Genomic DNA, 18,376 nt, shown 5'->3' on the forward strand with positions numbered 1-18,376 from the left:
TTTATAGATATCCAGTCCTTTGTAACGGTGGTCACACAAAAAATACAATTTTAAAATATGTACAGCTACATAAGTAACCCAAACAGCATTATATGTCTCAATACTAAAAATGAAAATATTAAAAAATAAAAATTACTCTGGTAAGGTTTGAACTCGGGTCGGCGGCGGCGTAACGCAATGTGCTAACCACTGGAGCACAATTGTGCTTGAGAAAATTATGATTTTTACCATAATCAAGCAGCTCTAATAACATGCAATGTTTACATGTATAAGAATGACAATAAAGCTCGACTTGATCCACATGTAATAATAACGAATCATATTCTGAATAGTAGTAATCATTAACATTATAAATGCATAATCAAAATGTAAAAACATTATTGAAACCGGATCAAAATGTATCCAGACGCATTAAAACAAGCTTGTATTAGTTAATATACAGTTGAAGTCAGAATTATTAGCCCCCTTTTGATTTTTATTTTCTTTTTTAAATATTTCCCAATTGATGTTTAACAGAACGATGAAATTTTCACAGTATGTCTGATAATGTTTTTTATTCTGGAGAAAGTCTTATTTATTTTATTTCGGCTAGAATAAAAGCAGTTATTATTTTTTTTTTAAACATTTTAGGGACAAAATTATTAGCCCCTTTAAGCTATTTTTAGCTTTAATCTACAGAACAAATCATCATTATACAATAACTTGCCTAATTACCCTAACCTGCCTAGTTCACCTTATTTACCTAGTTAAGCCTTTTAATGTCACTTTAAGCTGTATAGAAGTGTCTTGAAAAATATCGTCAAATATTACTTACTGTCATCGTGGAAAAGATCAAATAATCAGTTATTAGAAATAAGTTTTTAAAACTATTATGTGGAGAAATATGCTGAAACAATCTTCCCAGAACAGAACAGAAATTGGGGAAAAAAATAAACAGGGGAGCTAATAATTCAGGGGGGCTAATAATTCTGACTTCAACTGTATATACTAACATGAACAATGAACATTACAGCATAAATATGCACAGAGTGCATTAACTAATGTTAAGCATGAACAAGGATCTCAATAATGCATTATGAAATGTTGAGCTATGATTAATAAATGCTGTACATTATTGTTCATAATTAGTTTATGTAAGTAAATACTAGGAATGCCAAGGTTCTTAATGTAATATTGAACCTATCGGTATGACCTCCACAGTTCAATACGCGCTTGTGAATTTCGGTTTTCTCGGTTTTGCGTTTAAATAACTTGTGTGCGTTTTATATCTCCCTGAATTGACTGTGTGTGCCTGTAAGTCCATGAGCTGAGATGAGGAAACCCCTCCCAGCGAGTAAATATCCAATCACTATGCTCTAAAGTTAGGGGGCGCTTGACCATCATTCCATACTTTAACATTGCGAGCAGCGGTGAAGTGAGGCTGAGGCGACAGTACAAGGAAGTGCCGGCGAAGTGAGGCAACAGTACGAGAAAGTGCCGGCATCTTTCAAATCTGCGATGTGAGGACATTTCGGTTTTGCCGGTAAGCATAATGCCAATAAAAGAAAAAATGGTGAACAAAAAATAACTGTGTGCAAGCATTGTTTTACACGTGTAACCATGACTGCACATCTGCAGCGCCATCACCCAACAATATCACTATCTGAAGGCAGGATAGCAGAGAAGGTGATAAAGTCCTCCACAAATAGCAACAATCCCTCGTTCAAAGAGACACATAAAATAACAAAGGCAGTGTGGGTGTTTATTACTAAAGATTTGCAGCTGTTTTCGGTGATGGGAGATGTGGGCTTTTGTCCTCTTATAAAAGCACTCAATACGCATTACAGACTACAATCACTCAGATCTTTAGGATCATATAAACTAGAAGTTCCAAGAGTTCAGTCAAAGCAGGGTGAATCTGCCTTCAGCCACTATGCCCCTCGCTGCTGGAATCAACTTCCAGAAATGATCAGATGTGCTCCAACATTAGGCACATTCAAATCAAGACTGACAACTCATCTATTTAGCTGTGCCTTTACTGAATGAGCTCTGTGCTGCGTCCGACAAATTGCACTATCATGTTTTTCTCTTCTTCTTCAATCTTTTATATCACATTTAACCTTTTTTTATGTTTTGTTTTTACGCATTTTTATTATTTGTTTTTATTTTACTTGTTTCTTTTATTCTTGTTTATGTAAAGCGCTTTGAATTGCCACTGTGTATAAAAATGTGCTATATAAATAAACTTGCCTTGCCTTACAGTCTCACATTTTTTCAGCACTGAGATAATGAAGATGGTTTATTTATGTTTACTGAAGTACAAATATGTTTATTTAAAATGGCCAATTTATCTTTATTAACTTCACATGTGTGTTTATTTTCAAGATTTTATGTTTTCCCCAGTTTGTACATGGGCTACCAACACCTGTGAGATTTCAGTGTTCATTTTTTATACAATACACTAGGAACTACTGTACTTTTCTTGGCTTTTAAGTAAAACAAAATGAGTATTGCAATAAATCGTTTTATTTTTTTTCTCCCTAACCTCTTACTGTTCCTATTGCCTATAGAATAAAAAAAACACACGCGTCAAGCCATGAGAACCAAACCAAACCAAAAACAGTGTTAAAAAAATGTTTTGAACCGTGGACTAACTGTAGTGTTGCATCCCTAGTAAATACATGAACTAACGAAACCTTATTCGCTTGTAAAGTGTGATGTCACGCGAAGCGGCTTCCGGGTCCAAGCGCTCTATCCAACTGAATGGGGAGACTCATGAAATGGTACTAATAAACGCTTACAAAGCGATTTAAGGCTTTCGAAAATCACGATGGCAGTATACATGTCCATGCCTAATATCCGATGGCCAGAAAGTGATTAATTTTTTATAAATTGTTAAAATTTTGGTATTTGTTATGCAGCAAGCCCAAAGATTGTTGTGTACGCTATGACTTTATATAAAATTAACTTTAATGTGTGATAGGAATAAAACGTGATCATAAACGAATGATTTCTCCACTCAAATGAATGGCGGCTTGGACCCGCAAACAGTATACATACGTCACAAACCAGTTAACAAGCGGATTGTAAAGTGTGACCATCAAAAATAAAGAAAATAAAGTTATTATCTCACAACATCACACTTTACTATAAGGTTTACTAACTATGAACAATACTAGTACAGCATGTATTCATCACAGTTCAATGTTTGCCGAAGCTTTAATAACATCCAGTCTCATACTTGTTAACATTAGTTAATGTCCGATAAGTTAACATGAACTAAGAGTGAACAACTGTGTTTTCATGAACTAAAATAAACAAATACTGTAATAAAGGTATTGTTCATGGTTTATGATAGTAAATACATTAACTAACATTAATACAACATTATCGTAAAGTGTTAATAGTCAGAATCCAGCAGTGGCTAAAGTGAAAGCATACCCGTTCATCATTAGAGGCGCTTTCCGGGTCGTCCTTTCCATCATCCGGCAGAGGAATCCTGGACAGGGTCAAACCGTTCAGAGCTGCCAGCTTCAGCGGACCGACCTTCTTCACCTCCGAGCGTCCTTTTTTCATTCCCTTCATATCCACACACACAAACACACGGGAGAAACAGAGAGAAACAGAAGAGAATCAGGATGTGAAAGGCAAACGCTCTGGGAGAAAAATGCTGTTTTTCAGCTTCAGCAGCCTGTTCTTCTGCATTCTTCAAGTCACACGCATGAAGTCAAGTGTTCAGCCTCACCTTTAGTGTAAAACACCTGATCCACATGCTGACGAAATGAAAATAAAACATGCAGCAGATCAGGTGCAACTACATGACGCTTGTAGGTATGGGCTGGTATAAGATTCAGACGGTATGACAGCCTTAGATTAATATCACAGTATCACGGTATTGTGATTACTGCTATAAAATATGCTTTTTTTTAAATGTCTGGGTAAACTTTTTCCTCTTTGAACACAATATATTTTATTTTTAGAAACATTTGAAATATTTTGGAGCAGTAAACATGTCAGGCTAAATAATGATTAATTCAGCTGTCTTCATTAGCTTAAAAAAAAGCTCTATAGGCATGCTGGATGTTGGTTTATAAGCTATTGGTTTTAGTTTTTTTTAATGTTTGCTGAATTGTAATCAGCAGCTTTTGATGTGGCAAGTCTTTTTCTGCTGGAGATCCTGTTGCCATAAAAAAACTAAATAAAACAACATGAAAAAAGTACATATACATAGTTTTCAACAGATCATTGAGTCTATGTAATTACTTGTGTAATTATGTGTAACTTTAAATTCATAATATTGTTTTAAAAGGAATTTCACTAATATTATTGTGATATAATAATAGTAATATTACAATGTTCATATGATTTAAGCACAATACATATTGTAAAGTAATATTGTAGATCTTTTAGTAGATCTATTATATGAGACTTGCTTTGTTTACCAAATAGGTGGACCTACAGTAATTGCATTTGCATTGTACACATTAAATAAAAGTTATGAGTAGGCCCACACGGAATCTGCGCGCGCAGAATTCCACTGATTTTCCGCAGAATTCAGCAGATTTCTGCAGGTTTTTAGCCCATTATTAATTCTGTTTATTTACTTGAGTAAATGTGTAAATCTGAATTTATTCAGTTTTTATTCACTAATGTATTACTTTTAACTTAATATATTAAGGTTTTAGTTATGATACTCCGCTGGATACTACCAAAATAATTCCACAGAAATCCGCAGATTTTTACCAAAATTCTCAGCAGAAATAGCAAAAAAATGTCAGCAGATTCCATCTGGCCCTGGCTATGAGTTGACAAACCAAACTAGTGCAATCATCATACCCATGACCAGAAATGTTCAGATTTTTAGTTCATTATTGAGTGCATTTAATTGCTTATGTAAACATTGGTAACTATATTTTTTTCAGATTATATATTAATTTCACTAATTTTATTAACTAATATGCAAATGTTTATATGATTTATTCACACTATTTTACTACTTTCAGGAGATATATTATATGGTAAACTTGCTTTGTTTACTAAACAAGTGGTTCCAATTTGATTTGCACTCTAACCCCTAAAAACGTTTTTATTTTCATGTTTTTTGTTGCTATACTACAACTAGTGGCGTTGCCACAAGGTTTGCTGTTTAAAAACTAACCTAGAACAACAACTAGCCCAGAGCACCATCTCTTGATTAAAAACTAGCCAAGAGTACAGTCTACTGTTTAAAAGTAGCCTAGAGTACCATCTGCTGTTAAAAACTGTCCTAGAGCACCATCTGCTGTTAAAAACTGTCCTGGAGCAACAACTGCATTTAAAAACTAGCCTTCATTGTCATTACCTATAAAACATAAGCCTAGTGTGCCATCTGCTATTATAAACTAGCCTAGATCGATGTCTACCGTTTAAACTAGCTTACAGCGCTGTCTGTTATTATACACGAGCCTAAAGCGCTGTCTGAATTTATAATCTAGCCTAGAGCGCCGTCTACTGTTAAAAACTGGCCTAGAGGGCCATCTGTTGTTAAAATCTCGCCTAGAGCGCCGTCTGCTGTTAAAAACTAGCCTAGAGCGCCGTCTGCTGTTAAAAACTAGCCTAGAGCGCCGTCTGTTGTTAAAAACTAGCCTAAAGTGCCATCTGCTTTTAAAACTAGCCTAGAGCGTCATCCGCTGCTAAAAATCTAGCCTAGAGTGCTATTTGCTGATAAAAACTAGCCTAGAGCGCCATCTTCTGTTAAAAGAAATTGCCTAGAGCACCATCTACTGTTAAAAAAAGTGTCAAGAGTGCCGTCTGCTGTTTAAAAAACTACCCTAGAGCCTCATCTGCTGGTAAAAACTACCCTAGAGCCTCATCTGCTCGTAAAAACTACCCTAGAGCATCATCTTCTGTTAAAAAAACAAGCCTAGAGCACCATCTGCTATTATAAACTAGCCTAAAGTGTAGTCTGCTGTTAAAAACTAGTCTAGCGTGCTGCCTGCCGTTAAAAAAAACTAGCCAAGAGCGCCATCTGCAGTTAAAAATAAGCCTAGATAGACATCTGCTGTTTAACTCTAGCCTAGATACCTGTCTTGCCTTTAAAACTAGCCTACATTGTCATTACCTATAAAACAAGCCCAAAACACTGTCTACTGATAGAAACTAGCAGAAAGCCCAAATCTTCTGTTTAAAACTAGCCTAGAGCGGCTCCTAGAGCGCCATATGCCGTTAAAATCTTAGTTTAGAATCCATTCCAGAGCTAAGAATTGATGCGAAATCATTTCTTGATTTAACGAATCGCCACAGCTTCAGTAAACAGATGAATCAATCCTAATAAGCACATATATGAAGTAAATAAACGGACCAGTGACTCTCATTTATCTCTGCTCTGTATATGGACTTACCGCGGGTGGCAGCCCATCAATGTTTCTCCTCCCCGGAGGCACGTCAGACACAGGTCTTTTCGAGATGTCTCTATTTTTCCTTAAGCGTCCGCTCAGATCTCCCTCTGACACTGAGGGCATCATGAGTCCGGGCTCCCTCAGAGGCGGCAGTGGCCCCACGTCCTCTGCTTTCTGCATGATGGAATGCGCCTGGTAGGCCGGAGGACTTGTTAGCACCGTCTCCATACTGTGGCTGAAGGGATAAGCAGGAGGATCTCCGAGCGAGCGTCCCAGCGAGGTCATGGGATGCTCTGGGCCGCTCACTGCGTCCTGAGACTGTGGTGTGTGTCTGCCGCTGTCGTCCTCAAACTCCTCCTCCTCTCCGCTGCTGTGCACCAGCATGGTGGCATCCGACAGAGACTTCTTGTGGCCGTAGAAAACATCCTCTTTGATGCCTACGTCTTCTGGTTTCGACACCTCTAGGACCACGTTGATGTCGGAGCCGGATGCTGCATGGGGCACTGCCGCGGCAACAGGGGGCGGAGTATCAGCTGCTGATGCGGATACCTGGGTCAAAGTAAATGACAATAAATGAATGAAATAACGTGCAGGCAAATATTATTCGATATACATACTAGTAGGGCTGCACGATTAATCAAAAAAGATCACGATCTCAATTCGACCCAACACACGATCTTAATTCAGCTTTTCTACGATTCAGCCAATTATATTTTCAAGGTCAGCAGAGAAGCTTAAAGACGGCCCCACAGGAACATGAACACCTTTAAATGAGGTTAAAAGTGTCACATACTGTATTTATAAAGGTATAAGTCACCCAGAAATGTCATTTCTGTCTCATGTAATGATTTATTTGCAGCCACAAAATCACACGTGAGCTGACCACGAGCTACCGAGAATACACTCGCGTGCAAGTAGCACGTCAATGACGGCTACTTTAGTCAACAGAACCCACATATGCTGTGAGTAACAAGTTGTAAAGTTGCAAGTAACGTTCAGTTTGTTGCACAGAGCGATCGTTTGAGAATAATTTGCATGTCTGTGTGTTTATCACAGTGACGGCAGCCATGAGCCGCACTGGGAAGTGAAATTGAAACCCTTGCGCACATCATCTAAATGATCATAACGCATTGTACAGTTATGATTATGACAAGCATTTGATATGTTTTTTTTTTCTTTTATAGCAAACAGAGTTGTGCATGAAACTAAATGTTTACAGTGTCAGTGTAGCTACTCTGGCTTATATAATGTTGAATATAATGCAAAAATGTCTGATTTTACCAGTGAAAACAAAGGTCTAATAATGCTGACAATAACAGATGACAAGGACGTCTTAAACATAATAATTAAACTTTAGAATTATGAATAGTTGTATTCTGATGTCATAATTTTACTGTGAATTAACAAACAGGACATATTGAAAGTCTTTTCAAGTCCACCATAATGACTGTACAAAATTTAGCATTTTAAGCAACAGTAGAGCTACACACAGGCCTAATATTATAAGTGTTGTTTTACCATATCATCACTTTAGAATTTGAAGGTTCTGACATTTTTGTCAAAATTTAGTTATTGACAAATTCTTATTAAATGACAACTTATTGTTTACATTAAGACTTTAAAAAAAAGTTGCACACATGCTGTTTGCTATATGAATTGCAAAAACTTTGAAGCTCAATATCTCAAAATCCTTCAGAACCCAGATAGAACCTTATAGTTCCAAAGTGATGATGTTTGAGAATTAACAATAATAATAGCCTACTCATATGAACCTTTATTTTACATCTATAGAATCGTGAGAAAGAATCGTGATCTCGATTTTAAGCAAAAAAAAAAAAAAAAAACGTGATTCACATTTTAGCCAGAATCGTCCAGCCCTACATACTAGAATTCATCATTTAATATATTGCTATCGAAAACACCTACATTCTTAAAATTATTCATTACTATTAAACTAACAATAATAGCAGTAGTGTACAAAAATGTATATTTTCATTTACTTATATAATGCTTTAGATTGTTATTTACATTATACAATAGTTTGCTAAAATATTTATTTATTTAAAAGGTGTACACTACCTGACAAAAGTCTTGTCACCTATCCAAGTTTTAGGAACAACAAATAATAAGCACTTCATTGCTCCTCAGTGTTTGGACTCTCAGCAGTGAAAATTAAACCACGCTGAACTGAACTAAACTGAACTTCAACTCTGGACTGACACAGTTTAAGTTTACTAGAACTTCTGTGTTAAGCTGCTTTGACATAATCTACATTTTAAATGTGCTATCAGAGGTGGGACCAAGTCATTGTTTGGCAAGTCACAAGCAAGTCTCAATTCATTGCCCTCAAGTCCCGAGTCAAGTCCCGAGTCAAGACAGGCAAGTCCCGAGTCAAGTCCCGAGTCAAAGGCAACAAGTCTCAAGTCAAGTCCAAAGTCCTATAGTTTGATTTTCGAGTCTTTTCGAGTCTTTTTAACAGAAAAATAAAATTTAACAGATTATGCATGGCTGTAAGATCTGTATTTATTAAACAAACCTTTTTTTTTAATGAAAGAACATTGCTTAGATATATAAAGATACAAATGTAATTTTCTGAAAAAGTGCTAAACAGTGCTGCGTCTCGTCTCCACAGCCTATTGCACAAGAACGAGTTCCACTACAATAGAGTCTGTTTTGCCTCACATCACACAGAAATTGCAGGTCTACTGCTGTCTAGTTCATTAAGTTTAGTTGTGTTATGTTATGTCTTCAGTGATCAACTTGTGATTAACTAAAACTACATAAACAACCTCAATGAGGCAGCAGTAGACCAACAACTCCTGTATGCTGCAAAGTAAAATTGAGTGAAATTGGTATTTTGTCAATTGAATCTCGTGTGTGCTAAAGAGATGGAGATGCAAATCTGTCTAGCAGCAATGTAAAATGGTAGCACATATTCTAAATGAAGTAGGCTACTTCATACAAACAATAACGTTGTTTTCTTCACATAACAATGAAGAACTTTGCTCTCTACCTTGTGTGATGCTCGTGCACCGATTTCCTCTGTGGACAAAACTGCTTGCGAGCTCTCAAATTTACGCTGCTTACGCGCAAATTTTCTCGCTCTCAAATATGCACTGCTCACGCACACATTTTCCTGCGCGCTCTCAGAGATTATATATAGAATTTGTGTCTTGTGTTTCCTCTTCCTTTTGTGCTTTTTGATATGATTTATATTGAGGCACTATTTATTAACAATAACCAAAATACTAAAATAGACTGACATGAAATGAAAATTTTTATCTAATAAACCATAACATTTTGGCTGTATGTTTTATGATGAGATATTTCCAGTTTCAAACACTTAAAGACAGACAATAGAGGTTGGATGTAAAGAATGCATTTTGTTTTACAAACATTTATTAAACATCCAAAAGGTTCACCATACTAATCAAATAAAAAACATTTAAACAAAAATATAACTAACGCAAGCAGAAATGTAACTGTGATAAAAATAAGGAAAAACTTGATTAGGTATTATAGCCTACTGTACTATTCACTCTTCAAATAAATGCCATGATCAATCCCATTTTATCATGGCAACTAAAATAAAGTGAATTAGTCTCTGCTGTCTTCCACATTATTGATGAGATTGTGGAGGACATTTTCCATGTCATCCTCTTCATTTTGAGGAAAAGCTGTTCCACAGGGCCCCTGAACACATCTATTGGCATGGACAGGGTTTTGAACAGTACTATAGTAAAGTACTTTAATTAATCTGTTGGGGTAATATTATAGTTGCTATGGTAACACAAGTGTAATATAAACAAATGACCCAATGCTGTAGTTTTTTTTACAGTATTGGGTGTATTACACTACAATTCACCACACTTTACTGTAGTAAAACTACACTCTGTATTTCATTTTATTAGTTCACTATTCTTAATACTACAGTATGCTGAAGCATTCATTAACAACTTGTAAATAATACTAGCCTAAAACATAGGCAGTATACCTAACTCTCAAAAACACTAGTATTTATTATAGAATTTACCTTAACCTCATCGTTTTTCGTGTATTGTTACTAAATAGTTTAGCAATATATAAACCATATCAACATTCTGGAATAATCAATTTATCAGGAGGATCTCTAGAGAGCAAAAGCAGGAAAATTATGAAGCGCCAGTGTGGACAAAACTCAAGCAAACGCAGAGAGACTGAATACGCGCGTGAGAGACCAGCCAATCAGATTGAAGTACCTGCCCACTGGTGAAAGTAATGTCAGAGCCAATCAGATTTTTCTTTCTTTTCATAAAGAATGGGGTTCGAATCCCACTTAGGCACTTGTAAACAATCATTTTAGAACATTTTGTCAAAAATCCCTACTGAAAAAACAGCTTAAACCAGCCTAGGCTGGTTGGCTGGTTTTAGAGGGGTTTTGGCCATTTCCAGGCTGGTTTCCAGCCATTTCCAGCCTGGTCTTAAGCTGGTCAGGCTGGGAGATGACCAGCTAAAACCAGCTATGTCCAGCTTAAACCAGGCGGGTCAAGCTGGTTTTAGCTGGATTTTGCTGGTCAGTTTCCAGCCTGACCAGCTAAGACCAGGCTGGAAATGGCTGGAAACCAGCCTGGAAATGACCAAAACCCCTCTAAAACCAGCCTGGTCGACCAGCTAAAACCAGCTTACCAGCCTAGGCTGGTTTAAGCTGGATTTTTCTGCAGGGATATTGTTATGTTTAACCATTTATTAGAGCCACAGAGTATCTAAAACTTGTTTTCATGTTTGAATAGCCAATAAATGTGCTAAATAAATTAAAATAGAAATACCCACAGTGAAACAGTTATATAATTTAAATATTAGTTTAAATACATTCATAGTGGTTTTAAATATCTTTTAATATGTAAAGTAGAGAAGTTCACATTCAACAAACTGAATAAAACAAGTCTTCGTTTTTAGTTTATTTAAAAACAATTACAAATGGAGTAATTCAACTCACAATTAAATGATCTCATTGAGTGATGGAATAATAAAGGTAAAACTTTAATTGAATGATCAGTCAAGTGTTTCCAAATGAGATCTGTTAAAATAAGAGTCCTACAAAACAGGAACAAAGACACTCATGAAACAAAATGTGATTGTTAATTGTATTTTTTATTAGATGGTTGGTTTTAAGTACTTTAAAAATAGTAGATAATCCTTAAATATAGAGGGGGAAATACAGAAAAACAAACAAACAGAAATTGAACAATATATATGCATTACATTACAATCTCGCAATAAAAAATTTAATTAAAAACCATATAGAGGACTAAAATATTGCTAAGAGGCATAACATCAACAATAATAAAAATACCTTTAAGGTTTTAAATACTAAATAAAATTAATAGTATTAATCCAAAATATGAAAAATGTAACACTTTACAATAAGGTTGTATTAATTAATTAAGTTTATGCATGTACTAATGGGAACAAACAATGCAGTGCAGTTCATTACAGTATTCATTATTTTATGCTTTAATTAATGGAAATAAAATTATTGGTTAATTCTTGTTAACTCACAGTGCATTAACATTAATGTTAACAAGCATAACTTTAAATTGTAATAATGCAATAGTAAATGTTAAACTATAATTAATAAAGGTTAAGAAGTATAGTTCATTATTAGTTAATGTTAGTACATAGATTAACTAAAGAAACCTTATTGCAAAATGTCACCAGAAAATAACAAAAAACTTCTTCTTTTTTTTTTTTTTTTACAGTTTTAAGAGCTTTAAAAATAAATTATATATCTAGTTATTATGGCATGTAATTAATGTTACTACTAATTAAATAGTTAGAAAATACTGTCAGAGGATGGGCAAAACACAAAGATAAAACATAATATGCGCATTGACACAAACGACCAAGTGCAAAAACATAAATTACAGCCATGTTCATTCATAATTATGTGAAATAAATCAGGAGAGGGTAAATTTGGTTTTAAAAAAAAACTGAAGTTCATTGACTTATGCACAACAGTAAAACAATGCTTTTGCACAACAGTAACACATTGCGAGTAGTAAAGTCTCTTACCTTTGACAGATGTTGTAAATCCGCTGAATAAAACAAAAGGAGCAGATCGCGGATGTGTTTATTTCACTCTCCGAGTCAGAATGAAAATGGCATCTTCAAATTTCCCGCTGGTGCAAAAACACGGAAGTGCGCCACAAAGCACTAGTGGTCGAAAGTATGCGTGCATGCTCTCTGTCACACACGCACACACACGCAGAGATAGAGCGTTCTGTGTCAACATACTTTTTATCTTTGGGCTTTTTATAGAAAGTAGCAAGTCTTTACAAGTCAATAGGCGCAAGTCCAAGTGAAAGTCCGAGTCATTTATGTTCAAGTCCAAGTCGAGTTGCAAGTCTTTTTATATTTTGTCAAGTCGAGTCTGAAGTCATCAAATTCATGACTCGAGTCTGACTCGAGTCCAAGTCACATGACTCGAGTCCACACCTCTGTGTGCTATATATCAGCATTATCACACGAGTAACAGTGCGATGTGGCTGTATATCGGCACTGGTGGGAGGTGTGTGTTGGCTCAAGACCACAGGCCAAGTGACTTAGTGTCCACACCAGCGACAATATAGAGCCATATCGCACTGCTACGAGTGTGATATTGCGTTTATTAGGGCTGTAACGATACACCAAACCCACGATTCGGTTCGTATCACGATTTTTGACCCACGATTTGGTTCGTATCACGTTTTTTTTTTTGTGTGTGTGTGTGTGGGAAAAAAAAAAAGATGTTTAAAAATTTAAGGAATTTTTTTCAAATAAGATTTGAAAAATTTTTATAAACTAAACAAAGAACAATATTACCTTTGCAAATTATTAACAATATAAATAGCCATATATAAAATAAATAAATAGCCAAAGCTATATCACTTGTTTTCTTTGTAACAAAATACTGTTAAAAAACCAAACAGAACTAAACTCCATTGTGAAGATGGTTCAAGCATGTTGAAAATTCTTTTTCAATCAAGTTCTCTTACATAGAAAAAGTAAATTAAATAGCTACTAGGTATGCTCATTTCGTTAATTTTGCTAACCGACAAACGCTGCTCATTAATCGGTTATTAACGGTTAACTGGTCAGATTACTATTAATTTTATATTAAACAAATTTACGTGTCTATTTTGTGTCTGACACATTAAATATTCCATTTTAAAATACTGATTTATTTTTATATGTTAGCATATTAATAGCGGAACAGAACAACAGAGCATTTTCACGCACCTTCAGTGTTTAGCACAGAAGAGCAGAATAATCTAAATAAAATGAATAAAATAAATAGGACTGCCCTAAATTATTTTCACTTAAATAATTAATTTATAATACAATATGAAAATACTGACTGATTCTTTTTAATAACCGGCATAGGCTTTTTTTCCCAATCATATGTTTTTTTCTTCCGTCAAATAAAAATCGCAGACTTCCTCAAATTGCTCACTCCACGGAAAATATGCATTTATTTAATGCCCCGCTGTTATTATAATCACAAAACTTTTTACATTTTTAATAGAAATCATTATTTTAAAGAATATGTCCTGATATAGTCTATGGTTTCCTCTCTCTCCCTCGCGGTTCAAGTGCGCCCGCTGCGGGATGAAAAGACAACAACAACACGCGCGCATATGTAGACTTTTTGTAAACAGTTTTGTTGTTAAAATATGATATTGCATTAATCTGCATACATGCTTTATAAGCTGTAAAATAAAAAGTAAAGCCTATTTGTTGCGTTTATTACGCAGATCCAGGTCAACATAAGCGCTGCAGCATCAACACGTCTGTATCAAACAGCAATATTCTTCTTCCATTTTGCTTCTTTGGCAAATGTGTCTGTAGGCACGGGTTATACGTTATCGTCCCGCAAAATAAGTATGCCATGCCGAAAACAAGGCGCACCTCACTGCCTTTATGTTGACAAGGAGAAAAAAAAGGAGGCGCGGTCCTCTCAGGAAATGACTGAATCAGCTGGGTATCGATTGTGCAAAAGTGTTGCTGTCTGTGTTGTTGTAATTGTAATATTTAATACTATTGTGAGATTCATGATTTGTACATTCATACAGCTCTGGATAACTTAAAACAACGATTAGACCTTCAGAGTGGTGTTAATGCGTCCTGAAGTAAAGCGAAACGGCTATAAACTCCAGCAAGATAGAGTGATTATAGGCAGAGCCATATACCTTTATCTCTAAATAAAGTATAGCTATAGAAACTGTGTTCATCTTAACTGAAAGCCTCGTCGTGTTTTCTGACCTCACGCATCGCGCACCTGTCAGTCAGCACTCCGAAAGGTTCAAACAGAAAGGGCACAGCACGGTTACAGAAAAGTTTGCGCTGTTACCTGACATCTGGTGAACGCCCATCCCTCTCTGCGCAGCCACATTAACAGTGTGAGCAAATCAACGTATATGCGCTGAAACTCCGGCTGCTTTGACAGCATTGGCAAAGTTTCTGGCATTGTCGGTTGTCAAGCGGGGTTAAGTTGGTTTTGTTTTTGATATTCCTGACACATTCAGACGGTCCCTTACTAAGAGCTCCGTGCGAGCTCTCCCGGCTAAATATTGCAAGGGCTTAAACGGAGCAGTGCTCGTATGTCGAACGAAAAAAAAAGTGATAATTAGCTCAACTTTTGCAGGCACGCGTGACGTTATTGGAAAGGTAGTCACGTGGTGTGTCGCGATTCTCCCTTATCACACCGCGACACAGGATCGTATATCTGAGTTGCGATTTCGATTTCATATCGTGTATCGTTACAACCCTAGCGTTTACACAATGGTTCGTCAGCATAATTGTGTGTATAACAAAGAAAATCAAACACAAAGTCTAAAACCCTTTTTTAAGAGGAACTACTACAGAATCATTGCTACTTCAGTAACATCACTTTAGAGCTAGTTTTTGAATGGTTCCCTAGCAAAATGTCTAAACTGAAGAAAATACAGGTGATTTTACTCACATTTTAAAATCATAAGGCTAAACGGCATGAAATGCCATGAGTCTACAGAGATTTCTCCGTTTTTTACTGTTGCAATCAGGAGATTAATATTACTATGTTATAAATACAGCACTACAACATACAAAAGAGAGAGATCAAGTTAGAATTATTTACCTGTTTAAAAATGATTTGATCAGCTGTACTTTGAAATAACGCTGGTTTTCTCTTAGGTCTTATTATGCAGTCTCTCTCGCCACCTTGTGGATAAATATCATCAACGATCTTTGCTCAAAGACAGGCTACCGACTATTGACGCACTGTCTCTCAGCAATTATAAATATTTTAAAACGGGCACTACCCTTATAAATAAACTACACTAACAGCTAAAAGCCTCAAAAATACATTATGTTGTACAACAGCAGAAATGTTTGTCAAACTGTAGAGCAGGGCTATTCAATTGGCAGCCCCCCAAGATAATTTGTTCCGACCCTCCAAACAGTGTGACCAAGACATCAAAAAAACATTTAGTTCAGTCGAAAAACGGCCGCTATAGTTATGAAGTGACGTGCGTCTGTTCAATGCAGCATGAGCTGCAGAGGCTGTGCAGAGCGTGAGTCACCATAAGCGTTTGTAGAAAACGCACTGATATCGTCAATAGGGATGCAACGATTAGCCGATTTTACTATTAACTGCGCTTTAATTCGTCACAGTTAATTAACCGTAAAGGCTTCTAAGCCACATTTCTGTTGCACGGAATGAAATGAAACTCCTGCGATTACACATAAATGATGCCAAGTCGCCAACTGTACGCTAGTTTAAGTTCCAAGTATGTACACGGAGGCTAATACGCACGCACACTGGATTAACTATAGCAGCGGTCGTTCCCATATCACGTCTTTTCCGCTTAAAACTTTGTTATTTCTAATGTTTGAATATGTGACAATATGCGTGCAAAAGCCAAACAATGCGCTTGCGTCTTTCTGGGCGCATGCAGTAGAAAACATCTCACGGTGAGAGTTGTGCATGCCTTTCAGTGCAATGTAAACAAGATATGTTAGACGAATTAATATTAAAATGATTATGAGTATGCATGAACGCAGATGGCAACAACCGTTAATCTAAACAGCTACTTACCTAATATAAAGCTTGAATTTACGTTAGACGTGATAACAGTGAAACCATGATTATTCTTCAGACTACACAATCGTACAACCAAAATCTATAATTGCTGCATATCTAATTGTTATACAGTTCAAAACATGACGTATGAATGTGTCTGAATGTAGCAGAAGCCTACTTCAGCGATGCACTGATTTGGTTGTGCTCCAAAATACAGCATTTGAATGTGTGTGTAAAAAAAAAAAAGTCTATTGTACAATGCACTGATGTTATGTAGTTTCAAAATACATCACATTAACATTTTAATGTAAAAAAAGCCAACGTAAGTGTCTTAAGGAGCAAAAATACAGCATATGGGCTCTTATATGCTGTTGTGTTATCACTTCTATAGCAAGTAATATCTCTCCGGCCCTTCGTTTGGGATGCTTTTCATAAGAGTGTCCTCTGCTTGTTGCTGTATGTGGGCAGAGAACTACACAAGGGTGAAGTGTTAAGAGGCTGGACTTAAAGCCTGGTTTATACTTCTGCGTCAAGTGACCAGCGTAACCAATGGCGCATGCAACGCATGTAGCTGTGCATTTATACTTCTGCACGCTCTCTTTTGGTCTGCATTAACACTTCCGAAATGCTAGTTGGCAGTGAGGTGTTAATGCTCCTCTGTGTCGAGTTTCTTCGCCTGTGTTTTGTTCTTTCTGAACACTTCCGGGATGTACAAGTGGCTCAAACTCGCTCATTTTGAGGCAGAAACCGGCGGACGTGCAACAACTTTAACTATGAGGTAAACACAAAACAAAACTTTCCATTAGGAGCTCCTTCGCGGGACTCCACACTTGTACACAATCGCTCCATCGGGCCCGCGCGGCTCTCGGTCCCGCCCAGAATCATCAGCGATACCAAGCAGACCAATCACAGAGCTTACGCTACGCGTCGTTGCGACGTGTAGTTACATTTGAGAGGTCCACGTCAGCGACGCCGATGGCCGCGGCGTAGGGCTATGCATCAGCGCCGTAGCATGCGTGTGCCCTTTATGCAGAAGTATAAATCAGCCTTAAGAGTGTAGTTACTTGCAGAATATTGCAGGGCTATCAGCCAATCAGATTTAAGAACCAGACAGAACTGCACTTTAAAAAAAAAGTTCCTAGAGGTTCTATATAGAACCTTGGGGTTCTATACTTGGCCAGTAAAACCTTTTACCCAAAAAATTATTCCATTTAGAACCCTTTGAGTGCAAAGAACCTTTTTGATTAAAATGGTTCTATAGTTTTTGATTCATGACATAATTATCTATTAAAGATTATAAAATAATTATAAGCTATAACACAGATATGTAAAGCTTTTTGAGTCAAAACCTAATAAATTGAATTCTGTGGTCAAAAACTTTTTCAGTGTACAATATGATGTGATTTTTTCATTTAGGTTTGCACATTAGCATATAACTTATATTTTTTATATACTTAATATTTAACATTTTTAACTATTTTGTAAAATAAATAAAATAACCAGTTTATTTATTTAGACTGTGCAGTACCATGTTTTTATGATTTAATAATTTATTTTAAACTAATAATCATCATCGTGGACAGGTGGTGAAGAGCCTCGAGAGTGACGGTTAATTTTTCGAAAGGAGAAGTCCACCACAGATTTATCCTTCACACAATATATATATATATATATATATATATATATATATATATATATATATATATATATATATATATATATATATATATATACACACACACACTTAAAGGTTTAATATTTCACAATACATTTAGCCTACATTTTTGTGTCCTTTATAAATAACACCTGATCTTTCATCTATGGATTATTAAAATATGTTTGGCTTTAAAAGGTTTTAATAATATCCAGGGACGGACTGGCCATAGGGAGCACTGGGACCTTTCCCGGTGGCCTGATGGTCAATCTAGCCTGCCACCGTGAC

At 36.2% G+C, this 18,376-nt stretch overlaps 1 protein-coding gene and 1 long non-coding RNA gene across 3 annotated transcripts in view; both read right to left on the bottom strand.

The window, feature by feature from the left end:
• ptpn21 (protein tyrosine phosphatase non-receptor type 21) overlaps positions 1 to 18,376 on the bottom strand; it is an 80,343-nt gene that overhangs the window by 14,309 nt on the left and 47,658 nt on the right. For both annotated transcript variants that reach the window (XM_087289857.1, XM_087289856.1), the window contains 2 exons: positions 6,360 to 6,905; positions 3,421 to 3,558 (listed from right to left, as the gene is read on the bottom strand). In XM_087289857.1, the coding sequence (XP_087145983.1) occupies positions 3,421 to 3,558; positions 6,360 to 6,905 (684 nt within the window). The remainder of the gene's footprint in view (positions 1 to 3,420; positions 3,559 to 6,359; positions 6,906 to 18,376) is intronic.
• Positions 7,522 to 17,862, bottom strand: LOC147832983 (uncharacterized). Its single transcript, XR_015512984.1, has 3 exons — positions 15,153 to 17,862; positions 12,841 to 13,008; positions 7,522 to 8,640 (listed from the first exon to the last, which is right to left on the bottom strand). It is a non-coding gene; the product is annotated as an uncharacterized LOC147832983 (long non-coding RNA).

Source organism: Danio rerio, chromosome 17 (assembly GCF_052040795.2).
Source record: "Danio rerio strain M-AB ecotype USA chromosome 17, GRCz13ab, whole genome shotgun sequence".
In the NCBI taxonomy this organism is placed as follows: domain Eukaryota; kingdom Metazoa; phylum Chordata; class Actinopteri; order Cypriniformes; family Danionidae; genus Danio; species Danio rerio.